The 18663-nt window shown below is 35.5% G+C and overlaps 1 protein-coding gene across 4 annotated transcripts in view; it reads right to left on the reverse strand.

Moving 5' to 3' along the window:
- LOC118184539 (uncharacterized) overlaps window positions 1-18663 on the reverse strand; it is a 215190-nt gene that overhangs the window by 13632 nt on the left and 182895 nt on the right. For 3 of the 4 annotated variants that reach the window (XM_035354232.2, XM_035354233.2, XM_035354234.2), the window contains one exon: window positions 6636-6971. In XM_035354232.2, the coding sequence (XP_035210123.2) occupies window positions 6636-6970 (335 nt within the window). In that variant the 5' untranslated portion in view covers window position 6971. Of the gene's footprint in view, window positions 1-6635; window positions 6972-9514; window positions 9670-18663 lie in introns of those variants that run through there. The other variant, XM_085813283.1, reaches the window with a different exon arrangement.

Genomic DNA, 18663 nt, shown 5'->3' on the forward strand with positions numbered 1-18663 from the left:
GGGAATAAAAACATTTTTATCTCTAGTGCATGAAATTGTCTATCGGAAATTCTAAAGATATGCTGCTTTTAAACATTTTGTGGTTTTGCCGTTGAATCGAATTTTATACTGCGTAAGAGCCAAGAACGTGATATTTAATAAATAAAGATAAAACACAAAACGTAAATAATAAAAAGACTGAAAAAAAGGGTACTTTTCCGTTTCGCCGGCGCAAATCTCGCCAAGCAGACTTTATTGGCGACAACATACAGTATATGTAATATTTAATAATTTGTAAATAGCAACATTTAATATTTAGTAACTTGTAATTGGCAACACTTTGGAGATAGATATGAAAATAGAACTATGCTGGTATTGCAGTTCTCTGTGATTATACATTCTAAGATTGTAAATAAATAGTTTCTTAAAGCTAAAAGTGTACCCTCATAATACTATAGTATACACATAAAAAATATTTAAAAAATGTTAGTTCTAAGAATTCTTTTTTTGAAGGCATAAACATTTTAATATCGCTTAAAATTTTATAAAAAGCCAATAAATAAAGACAATAAATTTGTAAAAAGACATTAATTTAAGAATTTACTATGCTTTCATGGTTCAACATCCTGATTCGCCGGTTCATATCACGTGACCCCAAACGATCTCATCTCACGTAAACTACTCTACAAAAATCTAATGCTCTCAGTAATTATCTACATTAATGTCAAGTTAAATCTTAATTTGGAACACAAGTTTAAATGCAAGAAATATTTCAATTCGTACGAATAGCTTACTCAGAAATTATGTAAAACTGCAGTGCTTTACTTCGCTAATGCATTCTCGTTAGAATTGATGAATTTAACCCTTGACTTTACCTTTTCTATATTTTTGGCTTCGGGTAAGCGCTGTGATTGCATCCTAATTGACTTAATTACCGAAAATGGCCTCAGACATAAATCTGAACTATCTGATAAAAATTCTATGTAATTTATATGCCAGTATTGAAAGAAACAATCAATCTGATAAGAAAAAGCTGCGACATGTTTTGAAAATGAGGCTTAAAAAAGGTTACCAGCAAGAATATTCCGTTTGGCATCGGTTGTACCATTATTGGCGACTTTATCGCTTGCGCCGGCAAAACGGAAAAGTACCAAAAAAAGTTTTGTAAGTCATCTTACTAAGAAAACTGAATATTGATATAATAAACTAAGATAAAACTGAGAAAAAATATCAAAACGTGTGCCAACACTTAATACCACTACATCGGGGATTCTAAACGTATGCTGCTTTTAAACATTTTTCTCATCTTGCTGTCGAATTGTATATGGCGTAAATGCAAAGAATACGGTGCTTAACAATAAAGCTAAAAAGACAAAAATAAAATGTATTAGCAAGAGAGAATGTAATAGCAGACTGGTAAGCTGCGAACTCAGCGAGATAAAAAACCTTAAAAAAACATTTTGGAATGCTAAAAATATGAAACCTTTCAGACTTCCCCCCCCCCCATTTCACGTACTATACGTTGCTTTCTTGAGATATGCCAGCAAAGAGGGTAATCAAATTTTTGCTTAGAAGATCAGATTGTTTATTCTTTTCATAATAGTAACCATATGGGTTTGAGATGAAAGGAAAGAGGTACTTTATTTGAACAGGGAAATACTATTTAAATAGAGCACCGTTTATCGTAGCTCACAAACAAAATCATTGCTGACCAAAGATCCTGCATCTTACAATGGATACCGGCTCATGTAAATATTTTTGGTAATGAGAAGGCCGATGAGCTTGCAAAGGCATCCCGTGATCCTCCTCAGCCATCCAACTGCCTAACCCTCGTTGATGCCAATGCAGTTGCCAGCCAAAGACTAATCGGTCAAGTTAAGGGAAACTCCATCCCGGAATTGAACTGTGACAGAGCCATATCGACTATCATAACCAGACTTAGGACAAATCACTTAAAAGGGATGAGGATTTCTGCAGACGGACAGCGTAGTTACACCAACATTTGTCCTCATTGCCCAGATGACATCCCACTGTCTCGCCATCACATCTTCAGCTGCCCAGCAATCCAGGCCAGACTGTTTAACATCGCCATTGAAGACCCAGTGGACCTACATTATACTGACAGAGCTGCCGAGGTTGCAGAAGCTGTCTTTGACAGCTTCGAAGCTATATAATTGCACTTTGTCATAGACACGACATCATCATCATCACCGTTTATCGTTTAATGTACCCCTAAATGTAAAAGCTGTGTGGCGTAAAATGTCGTCAGTTAAGAGACCAATTACGGAGCAGAAAATCACTCCTTAAATCTAAGAAATCTCACTCACTAATCACTCATCTAAGAAAGGCCAAATACAGAAGGAACTACATCGTTAAAAATGTATGACATTTTACGACAGCATTTTATTGACGTTACAAAACTGAATGACTTCCTTTTTCATATGAAGAATATCAAATTAAAGAATAGTGGATGAATAAAGAATTATGTCCATCTAAAATTTTATAATAAGTTTGAATAAATTATTCTTAAAAACCATTTTTTATTCCATACTTAATGATCACGGTATACTATACACATATTCAAAGAAAGCAAAAGTCGTATCTATGTATGTCTCTCTGTTTGTTGTTCCCCTAATCCGGGGATATCCAAAACATAATTTTAAGGCCATAAAGCTGTTGTACATACAGAGGCGTAGCTAGGGTTTCCAGCGCCCGGAGACAACTGAAGATTTTGCGCCCCTTTCTGTGTGGCACGAATGGAAAACACTTCATTCTAAAATTTCTTACCGTCAATTTGGCGCCCCCTGGATATTGCGCCCTGGGACAGATGTCCCCTTTTGCCCCACTCTAGCTACGCCACTGTGTACATATCAGTGGTACACACTTTGTTGTGTTATATGCAAACGGCGCTCTTGTCTGCTTTCAAGTAATTCAACATTTTTGAGATAAGACTCAAGATAATCAGGAAGGTATTCCGTAGAGAATAGAGAGGAAAACGAAACGTATATTAGTGTAACTTTCTTAGACTAATTAATATTATTTAGCAGCAATCAATATCTTAATATCATTCAATAAGATACGAGCATAAATTAAATTATTTATATATATATATATATATATATATATATATAGCTTTTTAATGAAACTTTTTGCCTGTTTCTGTTTCTTAACTTGTTCTTTTATTGCTTGCTCATTGAACTATTTTATGTAACAGAATGGAAAAATTTACAGCCAAAGTAACGCTTACAATACACTAAGTATTTGGACACCTGTGATGAAACGAAAAACAAAATTTATTCATATTCAATAGATAGTAAAGCTTCCACGAGAGGCGGTTACAGTCTCACACTAATGTACCCCTAAATATAAAGGGCATACTTTTCCCTCCAGGGCATACTTTTCGTAAGACCTGATGGCTATCGGTGTTTACTTCCACTCGTCTCGGAGAAGAGATGCAAGTTCCTTCACCGATATTGGACGGTTGTTGCACCCCTTAATTCGGCGTCCAACTCGTTTCAGAGGTTCTAGATAAGGTTCAGGTCTGAGTTGTGAGCAGGCCAGTTCATTCGGGTAACCCTATTGTCACCATACCAATCCATCGTGCACCTCGTAACATGATACGTAACATGAACATGAACGTTTGTCGTCCAGAAAGTACGTCTAACCCACACGGAAGCATATTGTCATCCAAAATAATGCAGAAAATGTCGGCGTTGAGCTTACCATGAATTTGGACCAAGTGTCCCGTCGAAACTACAGAGGCTGTTCGCATATTTTTTAGACGATTTTCGTAAGCAGTAATAAAAAATCGTTTGCTGCAAAAGAAGTAATTGCAATTGCACTATGTTTTTAAAAGTCAAAATGATCGTCTGTGGCTTGAAAGTTTTGTTTTTATTCAAAATGGCGAATTGAACAAAGCAGTGGTTAGAAGGCTACATTTACGCTCTTTCCGAAGAGAAATATTTAAATCTTAAGAAAGCGAAAAAACGCAATGTGCGTCGTCTTCTTCCAAAGCATATCGCTCAACGCAGGACACGCTGCAGAATTCTATATGAGAAACACTTATCCAAAGAAAAATGGAAAACAATCATCACAATAGATGAAGCAGGGTGTATTTAAATGATTGTGACAAAAAAAAAAGCCGTTTATTACCATAAAAGGGGAGAAAAAAATTTAAGTACATTGTTCAAAGAATCAAAAGAAAAATTTTCTAAGGGATTCATGGTGGTTGCTGGTTTTTCTTATAATGGCAAGTTAAAAGTAAAGAGAGTGCAAAAAAATGTCAAGATTAACTCCAAATACTATCAGGAATATATTTTATCGCAAATTTTTCTGAATGAAATACCATCGCTTTACCCACAGTGCCATCAATTTGTGAGACTCTATCAGAACAAAGCTAGCAGTCACACATCAAAATCCACTGTAAATTTCCTAGAAGAAATGGAACAAAACCCTTCACTGATATCCCTACTAAATCTCCCGATGTGTCACCTATGGATTTTTGTGCTTTCGGACTTTTAAAAACTGCATTATCCAAACGTTGTCCCAAAACCCTATCAGGACTCTGAAAAGCTGTTCGGGAGGAATGGGATAGAATACCTCTTCTGCCACTTTAAAAGGCATTATTATCCTGGAAATTGGGGTGTTGAAAGACAATTCAGAATAAGGGACGCCAAATAGAACATTTAAAACACAAGAATTTTATGTAATTTAGTTTTGTAAATACAATATGCATTGTCTAAAAAATGTGTGAACAGCCCCTGTAGAAGAAACACCCTCAGACTCATTATAACTCACTTAGCTTACTAAACAGTGCGATCCCTGAAAAATAAACTACTTACGAATGGAAATGTGATTGCCGTTAGTTAGGGAACATTTATCTTTTTAGTTTTATTAATATTACTAGCAGCTACGCTGCCAGCCCTTCGTCGGGCTTTTAAATGTACCTGAAAAAGTGCCTGAAGGGAACACCAAACGTTAAATTTAAAAATTGCGCAGAATTTTACTATTCAGAACAACTTCATAAACACACACAATTTTTTTAAAAAATGGATTACATATAACATAATTACTATGAAATAAGCAATATCCTTTAATAAAAATATTAATTATCCTAATAAATAAATTAACCAACCTCCCGTTCCCTTCTCTCAACAAACGTCCAGTATCCAAGAGAAACGTTAAATTTAAAAACTGCACAGAATTATCACCCCCATTTTTTTAAGTGGCAACAACGCAGATTTTCAACAGTCAGCAGTCCAGTATACAATTGAATAAAAAACTGTTGCCAAAAACCACATTTCTAAAAGATGAAACTATTCAGAATGATGCGACTTCATCAAAAAACATAAAATAAAAAAAAAAAAAAATCTGATTCGAATTTTGAAAAATTCGCTTCGAGGTGCACTGGCTTTTGTCTAGATGCACCTATACAGCAAATTTCGTAGCCCTGGGTCTATTAGCTTACGCGCAGCACAAACGAAAGACACACGGCTTTCTTTTATTATATGTAGAGATTTGATTTTCATTTTGGTGCGTTGAAAGGTACATGAAAAATGTCTGATCACTAGCACATGGGATTGTAACCACCTTAAAAATGTTTGAAAGATGGACAAATACCCATTGAGGAAAGAGGTGTAAACATTAGAACATTAATTCCTTAGATGGTTGACTATGCTTACTGCCGTGGCCAATTAGGTTTATTGCATTTAACGAACAATGATATGATTGCATTTTAAGTCAAATTTCGATTTAATTAAACCTCATATCGAGTAAATTGGAAATAGTTGAGCGTTGGGAGTGATGCATTGAAACGGTTTCTGTATTTGGAGGATGTCCTTTTGTCATATGGCATAAGAACACACTCCATTTGAAGAAATTTTCTGATACTGAACTTGAACTAACCTTCAAAACATATTTATACCTGCTTTACAGTATTGACAGAATTTCAGAATATCAATACTTATAAGAAAAATATTGCTTTAAATCTTCCACTTATGTAAGAGACTAGCCAGATTATCACAGCTGCCTTAATAGTTTATGAATCTTCTTCCTAACAAACGATCAGCCTCAATCATATCATTGTCTCTGAAAACTGTTCACAGAAACAGGCTCGGCTAATCTTTGGAATATGGTAACAGGTAGTTTGGCGAGATTTTGGTAAGGCGATAAAGGTTACTATTTAGGACTTTAGCAGTGTACATGGATAAAGACAAGAGTGTGCGTAATGCCATTTTTGTGCAATTCTATGATGTTTTTTTAAGTGAAAATAGGTTGACGTGTACATGGATGATTCCGTGTATGTAAAATTCTTAAAAATGCGGCAAGCAGTGGACGATTCTGCACTTTCTCCCAATTTCGCACCTAATCTTCGTCATGATTAAGCACTTTTGTTCCATAAAAGTTCTAGCATAAGCGTAATTCGGCTAGCAGATTGTTGGGAAAAAAATGCAGAGTAAAAAAAAAAAAAAAAAGCCTTTACTTCGTGAAAACAAAATGGCGTCCAAAAAAAACTAGCAGGTTGCTGTAGCAGGGTCGGTCGCCAAATTTTCGCCAAAAAATCGCCAAGTTACCATAATTCGAAGATTAACCACAGGCTCTTTATTAAATATACTGATATATGTACACCGACCTTATTCACAAAATTAAGAACATACCTATTAAACCAGTTTTCCAATAAAGTGTATTTATGTTCAGCGTGGATTTTTCGTTCTACTCTGTTTGGCGAAACCACGCTTTGGTGATAATAAGCCTTCGCCTTATTCCTGCATTCCCATTCACCATCTGTGGATCGACGGCATCCGCATATGCATTTCTGCCCACGTGGTTCAACCCCAAAAGGCGACACGGGAGGCTTTGGCTTGCTGTGAGTGGATACGAAAACTTTGCTTCTCATCTTCACTTCTTGCTGCGGGCAGACGCATGTCCTACAGTGAGGCAAGCGCCTTCTGCCCTCGTAATGCCGCTCAGTCTCTTCAATAAAGTCAGCCATACTGAAATGCAAATAGAAATAAATGCCAATAAAATATTAATCATTTAAAAAATTCGGTTAATTTTTAATTAGAGATACGAAGTTGACATTGGGGAACTTTTAAGTATTTGAACAATACTGACTACAAGTCCGCTGTTTTGGTATTGACGCAATTCCCATTAGTTGTCCGAATATCACTTTTATAATTGCTTTCAAACAAATCGGTATTTTTCCATTTCGCCGGCTCAAATGTCGCCAAGCAGCTTAATTGGCGACAACACATGCAATACACATGAAAATATGTTAACAGAATGTTAGTTCTAAGAATTTTTTACTTTAGAGGCATGAACATTTTAATATCGTTTCAATTTCTTTAATGGATCTTTTATTTCCCTTCTTCCATGTACATTCCGCTAGATAGCTATTCAGATGATGACCTGTCATACCTCTGTGTTCCTTATTTCGCCATTTTGGCACTTCCCCATAGTCTATCTTTTGTGTGTGCGTTCCAGTTTCCGTATTGACAAAATTGTATTTATACTTTGAAATGTTCGAAACATTCCTCTTCTAGTTTTTCAGTGCAGCATGGTTTCCACGAATCCGAATATATTATAGTTTCATTTTCAATATTTTCTTTAATTGTTTCTAATATAATGCTCATGTATCGATTTGGCAGCTTCACAAGGAAACATTCGATTCCTTCATGGCAAGATCCAGTGTTGTGGTAAAATCCATCCCGCACTGTTTTTGCGATTCGTGAATTACACTTTCATCCATTTCGACGATAATTCTCAAAGAATGCACAAAACCTCGCGGATATAGTTATTACAGTCCACAACTGTTCCGTGACTGATTTTCAAGCCATTTAGCGAAAGTTAATTCTTCGCTTCAACCATAAATAAGCCTCGCACACTTCAAGAAACTCCATTTCGATGACTCAAACCATGTGCCCTTCCGAATACTTATTTTACTGCGACAAACTGAAAGGTTGCAGCGCCACTGCATTTCGTCTCCCAAATACAATTTTACTTCATGATTATTATCACAAATAGCAATCTTAGGCCAAAAAGCCTTTCGCTTGAAAGAATTTGACAGAGTTTTCCTCTGTTCTGGGCAAATCCCAAATTTTCAGTGGTTTTTCTTCCATTTTTGACGGTATCAGTCACGTCACGAAAGGTTACCAGCCAGGATATACCGTTGGCGACTTTATCGCCTGCGCCGGCGAAATAAAGTACCAACAAATCTTTGCCTAAAACTGCCAACCTCGTACACTTTTGTACCTCGTACTCAATTGAAGATTAAGGTACTTTTCCCTTTTGCCTGCGCAAGCGATAAAGTCGCCAATAATAGTACAATCGATGCCAAACGGAATATTCTCGCTGGTAACCTTTTACGCCTCATTTTCAAAACAAGTCGCAGCTTTTTCTTATTAGATTGATTGTTTCTTTCAATACTGGCATATAATTACATAGAATTTTTATCAGATAGTTCAGTTTTATGTCTAAGGCCATTTTCGGTAATTAGGTCAATTAGGATGCAATCACAGCGCTTACCCGAAGCCGAAAATATAGAAAAGGTAAAGTCAAGGGTTAAATTCATCAATTCTAATGAGAATTCATTAGCGAAGTAAAGCACTGCAGTTTTACATAATTTCTGAGTAAGCTATTCGTACGCATTGAAATATTGCTTGCATTTAAACTTCTATTCCAAAATTAAGATTTAACTTGAAATTAATGTAGATAATTACTGAGAGCATTAAATTTTTGTAGAGTAGTTTACGTAAGATGAGATCGCTTGGGGTCACGTGATATGAACCGGCGAATCAGGATGTTGAACCATGAAAGCATAGTAAATTCTTAAATTAATGTCTTTTTACAAATTTATTGTTTTTATTTATTGGATTTTTATAAAATTTTAAGCGATATTAAAATGTTTATGCCTTTAAAAAAAGAATTCTTAGAGCTAAAATTTTTTTAATATTTTTTATGTGTATACTGTATGTTGTCGCCAGCTTGGCGAGATTTGCGCCGGCGAAACGGAAAAGTACCAAGATTAACTATAAATTCAGCCTTATAAGACTGCAACAAGCACTTTAAAATAAAGATTCTCAAAGGATAAAGCTTTAACAAATAAACGAACTTGGTTTAATCTTTATATATGGTACACACTGGATTTGGCGACGTTGTGATGAACAGTAAATGCGGTATTTATAATGAGCAGTAAAAGTGTCATTTTGGTGTTGGCGACAAATTTCAAAAAATCACGCCAAGGCCATACCGTATACTAGGATTTTACCACAAACGTTAATATCAATACATCATAAACGCGAATTAACAAAAATATGAAAATTCCATTTGGAAATATTATATCACTGCAGTATGCAGCTTCAACGACTACCAACTTCAACGGCTTAGTAGAATACGTTCGCGTGATTATACTGGCAAAATTACTACTAAGGGGGGAAAAAAATACAAGTTTAAATGTTTAAACTGTAGGCCACACCTATAAAAATACCTTAATATTTTGATAGCACAATGAATATATCTGAAAAGATTTCAAACTTACCTTTTGAAAATATTTTGCAATTTAAATCTTAAAAAATTGAGTTTCCCTGGAGGTTAACAATATTTAACCTGCTGATAGAGCATTAGTTTGCCCTATTTGGGTTAAGAAACCTTATTCTTCATTAAAATTAATTTACATTTATAGTTAATATGCGGCTAAATTTTAAGAAATAAAAATATTTAAGATGGGTTTAATTGTTCTGTTACTACTGCTATGAGAATTCAGTGATTTTATTACGTCATTAGTATTGCCAGATTTAATTTGAATTCATTTATGGTAATATTTTGTTATGTGTTTTGTAACATATCATTTATTCACATAAAAAAGTACGTGTTACAGCTAATAGGGGGGGGGGGGGAAAGCGAGATTTCTTCAATATTTGATTTAGCTGTTCCGTGGTGTGTTACTTTAGAAAAATAAAAAATTTACAGATTATATTTGCCAAGAACTTGCATATTTTGTGAAGCAATCATGTTGAAATTTTCGTGTATGAAATGGAATTAAAGTATGTTTTCTACAAAGTTATTATGTGCAGCATGTTGCACTTCTTTTTTTTTAGTCATTGCTGTTTGTACTTAAAGTTTAATTTGTTAGATACGACAGTAAATGTTCACCATTTTGTCCATTAATAAACTCATTTCTACCTAAATAATCTCTGTAAAATTTTAAACACAAACAAACAAGTTTATTCTACCAAAATATAACATTATACAACTGTTGCCACTCAAAGCAAAAGTAAAGGGAAAATAATACTAGACTGGTTGAATATATATGAACAATGCTATACTTTATACATTTTTTTTTAAAACCAAAGAAAGCAACATTATTTATTTTTACTTTCTTGTACGAGGTGAAGGAAGTATAATAATCGTGAAAAATTTTGGATATCATAACAGTATTTTAACGAAAATATCTATTTTGATCGCTCTCGAATTCATTTGAAAAATTTTTTTGCGTGACGTCTGTACGCACGTACAGAATGAAGGGCTCTTTTTTTTTTTTTTTTTTTTTTTTTTTTTTTTTTTTTTTTTTTTTTTCAAAACAGATTGTAAAATGGATTCAAAATGAGTTCAGAAGGTATTTTTTCGTGACATCTGTACGTACGTGTGTATATACTTCGCATAACTCAAAAACCAGTAGCCTTAGTACGTTGAAATTTTGTATATGCGACTGCTATAACATGCAGTTGTGCACCTCCCTTTTTGGTTGCAATCGGCCGTACCAAAAGTATACCCACTCCGTTACCCGGCTTGTTGAGCTCACCTTTTTTATTCTTATACTTTGGTAAAGTGAGCGTTTTTTGCTTTCAAAGTGATTGAATTCTGTTGTTCTTATATCTGTGTTAAAATACTTGCGCGTTTAGTTAATCTGCATACAATAGCTGTAGAATTAGTTATGCCAATTATTTGGGATTATTTTGTTAATTTTTTAGTGAAGGAGGTCTTTTTGGATTTCCTTATCCGCCGACATTATGATGAGCAGTAAATGTGGTATTTATAATGAGCAGTAAACGAGTCATTTTGGTGTTGGCGACAATTTTCAAAAAATCACGCCAAGGCCATATCGTATACTAGGATTTTACCACAAACTTTAATATCAACACATCATAAACGCGAATTAACAAAAATATGAAAATTCCAATTGAAAATATTATATCACTGCTGTCTGCAACTCCCTTTTTGGCCTATTTCTCTCTAAACAGAATTTTATTTCTCTCTAAACAGAAGAAACTACACATGCTTATTCTGTGATATGCCTATTTCTGTGATTTCAGCGTTTATCACTATTATTCACTAAACAGTGGAAGAATATTTATTATATGATCAAGCTAGTGAATAGTTATTGTTCACATTTATTAAAAGCGTGATGCTGTAGCGATGAGAGTGATCATCAAATGAACAAATTAATCAAATGATCCACATTTTACATATTGTTACGAATTGCCCATCTGGCGGTAAGATAAGCGAGGTTAATGTTGCCAGAAAGTGGCAGGGAAAGGCAGGATTGCCAGACTTGGTGCGAAATTACCCTTTTGGTGATATTTAGCGTCAAAATTAGAGAGAACATTCTAGAACGCATTCTTAGCGGTTTTCCACGAGAGTGTTCTCGAACGTAGGTTAAAGCTATACATACCCTGCCTGTACGCGGATAAAGAAGTATCTTGAGTACAGTACAACTCCAATTATCCGAACTTCAATTATCCGAATCGCTTTCAGAATTTAAGAAAACCTGATGTGTACACCACATGACTTCCTTGTACGGAATATTAAATTATACGCATTTTTTTTTCTTGAATTTCATTTAAATTGATTGGATTGAATTAAATCTACTTCGTCGACAGCGCATAAACCACAATAGAATAAATGCATCTTTAAAATTCTCTATATTTGTTTACTATAACGACACTCTGAATGCACAAAATTTATTTCATTTGAAGGATTATCGTTGCTACATGTTCTATTCAAATACTATAATAAAGCTAAAACGATGTATGAAAGAAATTAAGCAAACAAAACAGAAAAGAAACAGTTTTTCACAGACGATTGAGTATTTCTCATTCAATTCATTCAGTTCTCACTTCGCGACAAGGCAAAAATGCATAAAAACTCGAAATATCTGCATTAAAAATTACGAAGTAAATCTCAAACACTTATTTCCTCGAAAAAATTCCATAAAGGATTAAGCATGATTTAATTCGCAATATAAAATGAAGGCGTTATTTTTTTGTTGCGAAGCTTAGTCTTTCTAGATTGGCAACAAATCTACAATTCTTCTGTTTCAAATGTAAACAAATATGTCCGCCATGTTATCTAAAACTTAACCGCACTTAAACAGCTTTTAAATTGTTGATAATTGTACAAATATTGCTTCCAAAATTACGAAAGGCATATAAACCTTAACCGGAAGATAAAAACAACATAATTCAATCATTTTTAAAGCAAAAAATATACAATTTTACAAACATATAAGAGTAAAGAAACTGAGATCACTGAGCCGGGTAACAGCGTGGATATATATAAAAATATATTTATATACGTTCGGTGCGGCCGATGGCAACCAAAATACGAGGTGCACATCTACATGTTATAGCAGTCCTATATACAAAATTTCAACGTTCTGAGGCTACTCGTTTTGGAGTTATGCGAGATATGTACGTACGTACATACGTTCGTACAGACGCCACGAAAATTCTCTTCAGAATTCATTTTAAAGCAGTTTTATAATTTTTTTGGAGGAAAAGAGTCTTTTATTCTGTCCTTACGTACAGATATCACGCAAAAACATCGTTAAATTGCATTCCATAGCGGTCAAAATGGATATTTTTTTTTGAAGTATGTTGCCTGAACTTTTGGTGATTACAATACTTCCTTTTTACTTCGTATAAGGAAGTAAAAAAATAAGACGAAAGCGTAGTGTTGGGCAATTTACGATTCCAGACATTAAAAAGAGCAAACCTACACTTTTAAACTTCGTGTAACTGCTTAGAAACGAAGATGGAAATTCTTCAAGAAAATCGATGAAGGCAGCAACAAACAAAAATGTAGAAGATGCCGTTTTTCAAGTGGTTTTTAATCAACATTCTATGGAACACCCAATTTCGGTTCCGATTCTTTGTGACAAAGCTAAGATCTTAGTTCAGAAGTTCAGCTAGTCATCCTTTAAACTATGTAATGGCTAGTTAAGAAATTTCAAGTACAGGCACGGTGTCCGCAAGCAGCTTGCTTAGACCGAGATGTTCAGGAAGCAATGACTTTCAGCACTTTTAAGTACTGTACAGTACGCTATCTAACATGTATGTAAAAGTGTTTCTTTTTCACTTTAATTAATTAAACACCCTTTAAAAAAATATTTTTTTCTCTCATTTTCAACATGCAGTGCATACAGTAATTAATAAAAGTGTACATAGACCCTTTCTTCGGAAAAATTCCAGTAATCCGATTGGAGTTGTACTGTAGTAGTGTAGCGTAGTAAAAGTGTCCTAAGTTCAGAGATTAGGTTGAGAGTGATCGACCGAGTTGAGAGCTGTACTTTAAAGCTTTGCTGTGAAGTAGTCTTCACCGTTATAGCCTGAAGGCTGCGTCGCTGACTATTCAGCGTGCATATCGTAGTCTTTTCGACGACTGTAAACGGGTTTTGGGAGCTGTCCTGAGTGATAGTTGACGAATAAATCGTGTTTTGATTCTTCGTCAAGTGTTATCGTCAATTACTCCAAATTCATGAACTCGTAGAAGGCAATAATATACTCATGTCCATAAATTAAGGATAATTCGGAGTCACGCGGAAATCGAACTCTAAAATAAATATATCACCTGTAAAATCACTACACACATCTTTAAGAATTATATGCAAATTTCAGGAAGTAACCAGATGACACCGATGGTACGTCACAGTGACGAGAGTGTAAGAGAGTGATATATAAGGAATACAGGCAAAGACGTAAAATTGTTCGCAGGCGCTTTATAAGCATTTCAGTGCAATAACCGAATAGTTATGACACAAAGGACGCTATTTGGATGATTTTTTACGTGGTAGAATTATCGGCCGTCTGGAATGTGGGCGTACCCAACTGGAAGTATCAGACGAACTTGGAATTGCCCTGAGTGTCATCTCCAGGCTTCGGCAGCGATTCCAAGATGATGGTAATGTGAGTAGACGTTACAGCACAGGTCGCCCCAGAGTTACAACGCCGAATGAGGACCGGTATTTGGCAGTTACTGCCAAAAAAAAACAGGCGGAGCACAGCCTCAGACCTGTCTCGTCAGCTCTCTTCAGCCACTGGTACGACAATTTCAAGGCAGACCGTGTACAGACGCTTAGGGCAGATTGGTCTACATGCTCGTAGACCTGTCACATGCGTTCCACTTACTGCAACTCACTGTCGCCTGCGGTTAGCCTGGAGTAGAGAGCATGCATTGTGAACACCGCAACAGTGAGCTTGTGTAATGTTTTTCGACGAGTCCAGGTTTAGCTTGCAGTCTGATTCTCGCCGGACTTTCTTATGGAGAGCTCCAGGTATCCGCTACTACCAAGAAAACATCACTGAACGACACCGTTACGGTGGTGCAGGAGTGCTCGTTTGGGGTGGAATTATTCTGGATTCCAAAAGTGACCTGCATGTTCAAATTGGAACCATGACAACCCAAATCTATCGGGACGTAATTCTGGAACAACATGTACGTTTGTTTTGGGGCGCCAAGGGCGCACAATTTGTGTTTATGGATGACAACGCCCGTCCTCACCGTGCAAACATCGTAAGCGAATGCCTTCAATCGGAGGATATCACCCGTATGGACTGGCCAGCATCCTCACGGACTTGAATCCAGTAGAGCACGTGTGGGATATGCTTGGCCGACGAGTTGCAGCCCGTCAACCTCCTCCTACATGTCTACCGGAACTTCGGAGAGCATTGCTTTTTGAGTGGTGTAATATCCCCCAAGATCAGATCGATAATTTGATACTCAGCATGCCTAGGCGTTGTACGGACTGTATTGCATCGTCTGGGAGACATACAATGTAATAACAATCATACCAACTATGTAATATTGTTTTTTTGTAAATAGGTTTTTTTTTTTTGCAATTTGCTCCAGGGAAAAAAAATCGCTAATTTTTTTAATAATATCAGACATATAGCATCTTTTTTTGCTCTTTACCTTTTGTTTAATAAATAAGCTTTACAAATAAGTCAAATTTGTTTTGCTTCTAACTCTTCCTTTGCCTGATTTTGCATTATCCTTAATTTATGGACATGAGTGTATATTGAAGGACCACAGACAGCCAGTTAAGGCTATGCTTCTAACCCCCGAGTCGAACCCAAAACCCAGCTGAGAACTCAATTGCTGAAATATTCTTTACAAACAAACACCAACAAAAAAATTACAAATAATTTTCACTATACTAGATAAAAGATATTGTTATTTCTTTAGCATTCTTTCCTGCCATTCGTTTTGCAACATTTCTGAATATGTTTGCTTCACGTGGTAGTTTGGTAAAACGAGTACATTTGTTTCGTCTTATCTTTAGACTTAGACTCCAGACTCAAACTATTCTTAATTTGTAGCGTTAGTTAAGAGTTACACGATTAAAAAATACTAATAATTATTAATTTTAAGATAGAGCAACCCAGACAGTGATATAGTAAAGAAGTAGGCACGATCTACTAATTTGAAAATCTCGGAGTAAAGAAAACATTTCCTCTAAATTCTTCCAAAAAGTGTCGCGAAGCTGGGTTAAAAAATAAAATGCAAGCAAATAATTATCGTATATTAAGCTCTAAAGTTAAGACTTCTGGGGATTAGGGCACCCAGTCGACAAATCCTGGAGGTGAAGAATCATCATCCACCACCTTTTAGTTCGGGTGCCAGTGTAGAGACTTTTTTGGGGTAAAACAGGAGACATGAAAAATGAGCAGTGTCCTCGCCAGGACTCGAATTCCGTGGACTTCTCGAATACGCGCCGAGTGTGCTAACTGTTACACCACGAACGCATGCCGAAAGGAGGGAGAAAATACCTTATAAACTGACAAAGAGAAATTTGATTGCCTTGGAAATGCTTGGGTCCAACAGCAAAGTACATGTTTCCAAGTTCTTCAATTGGCAATAAAAATGTAAACAGAAAATCTCATATATATGCGGCTTAAGTGTTTGTCGCCGATAGTTTATTGGTTGCTTGCGTAACTGTAAATTGTTTTATTCCCCGTGCAGTGCAGTGCGTAACGAATATTATGAGAAAGCTAAGCCGGAAAAATTAAAAAAACAAGAGCACGTGCATTTAACATTTAATAAATAAATTTAACATCTGTATATAATAGAATTCGGAACTATGCAACCAGCAACGATGAAAAAACAAATAAAATGAAATAAATAAGTATCTTTATTATATGCGGCTGAAGTGTCTGTCTGTCGCCGATAGTTTATTGGTTGCTTGCGTACCTGTACTAGCCAACAGGGTGAAGTTGCCACGGCACAGGGTTGCCGTTTCAATTGGGACGTAGACAACTTTCTGTAACTTTTCTTTCCCTTTGCTATGACCATCCGTAAGTCTCAGGGCCAAACGCTTAAGCGTGTTGGCATTTTTTTACCTGAGCCTGCATTTGGACACGGTCAACTTTATGTTGCCTGTTCAAGAGTTCGTGAAAGAACGGACGTAAAATCAAAAATAATGGATGGCCCTCTGCAAGGCGAGCTTAGAAATGATTGAAAGATCTACACAAGAAATGTTGTGTACAAAGAGATCTTTGACATGGGAATTAACATTTTATTATTTAAATCACCATTATTTATTGAGCTAGCGGTGGCTCTTAAGAAATGCCAATGGTTTCCTTCATTGCACTCTACTTTAAGCAATTAAGCAAGTAGAAGGGGCAACCCCGTGGGGGAGTAAGCAAATGGGCACCCTCGCCGCCTATCCTGGGTAATTCAGTTTGAATTAGCAGACACCTTTGCACAAATCATTTTAATTACAGTTTATAATATTTAGAACAGCAGTCATTTCCTATGACCTCCAGACATTCTAGTTTAAATATATATCAGTTTTTGAATATCCTTGGCTGGCTTGTTTTAAAATTAGAGGTGGAGTGCATTGTCAATATTGCATAATATTCGCCAAGAATATGTAGACCAATCAAATAGTCAAACTTTAGGACAATCAATAAACAAACTTTTCCACAATTGGAGAAAATTTAAAGCTACAATTGAAGAAAAATTCTGTGACTACCAATAGAAAAATACCTTAAGCATTCCTTGTTATCTGCTGAAATTTTAAAAAATATTATTCTTGGCTAAAGCAATCCATAGGTGATAAAATTAATGTTGACAGCGCTCATCAAGCTAAAGAAAATCGAAAAAGGTTTATTCAAAAATAAAAATAATGATCTTCAGTAGAATAAATGGATTTCCGTGAAGAGATAGATCATCGAAATTCTTAGTAAATGAATATTTATGATGATGATGTTGAATCGCATCAGAATGATGGAAACTTTTAGCAGTTATTCAGATTTCGAATAGATGCAGAGGATGACATATTGAAAAATCGTTTCAGAATAATGTAGCAATAACGCAACATACATTTCGCCAGAAATACAAAATGAAATCATAAATGTCTGGAATAAAATTATTTTCCTTGCAAAAGTGAATGCAAGCAAATGCTATTGAATTATAACTGATAAAACGACATACATTTCTTAACAAGATCAAATAGCTATTTATGTTCAAACAACAGCATTTAGCGTTAATTTTTGTAAACAAGTGGTGGCTGCTTTTGTTTGAATACCTCCTCCCCCCCCCTAATAATTGTTATTCAGCTTACTTTAAATGATAAGAAATAGCTGCCCTGGGTTCGAATTTCGGAGAAGGCATGGAAGTTTGTAAATGAATAGTGTCTGCGCGGCATGGGGGGGGGCACTCTAAATATACGGCGAGACGAAAGTCCTTCCAGAGGTTGGTGGTAGGGGAAAAGAGGTGGGAGATCCTCAGGCGGGACCGAGTGAAGTCATACTGTCACCTCAAGGCACTTGCCAACGACATCCTCAGTCTTGCAGTCCTTGCTACGATGAATTTCGTGAGCTTGTTTTGATGTTACAGTCAGACAAGTGAGATAAGTCACAGCACAACAACATGAAGAACAGTTTGAAATTTCTTTCCCGTGATTGGCAAGCAAGCAAACGTGTCATTTTAATGTTATAAATAAATCCCTCGAATCCTATTTTCAAATATTAATTTTTAATCAATTCTTGGAGGATGGGATTTTGCAGTTGGATGGTGGAGTTAAAACGTTTTTACTAAACATAAAAAAATACTGAATTCTTTTAATATTTTAATATTCGAAAAGAATAAACTCCCTCTCCAATCTGAATTTGAAAGAAACTTCGGAATGCGTTTAAATATATATTCTGATTTGTGGAATTATAATATTGATGTTCCAAAAGCTGTATATCAAATTTGGCGAAGGAAATTGCAACGAACAAAAATGGTTCATCTGCAATAGAAGGTTTAAAGACCTAGTATAAAGGAGTTTTTCCTAGTAATTACAAACATTTTAAAAATTTTAACAAGATTAGAATTGAACACGTATATTGCAGAAAGGTCGTTCCTTACGCTAAAATATCTAAAAAATTATTTACGAAACAAGACATGTGAAAAGCGTTTAACTGA

Source organism: Stegodyphus dumicola, chromosome 1 (genome assembly GCF_044657685.1).
Source record: "Stegodyphus dumicola isolate Sdum_Otavi_A_Nest chromosome 1, ASM4465768v1".
NCBI lineage: Eukaryota > Metazoa > Arthropoda > Arachnida > Araneae > Eresidae > Stegodyphus > Stegodyphus dumicola.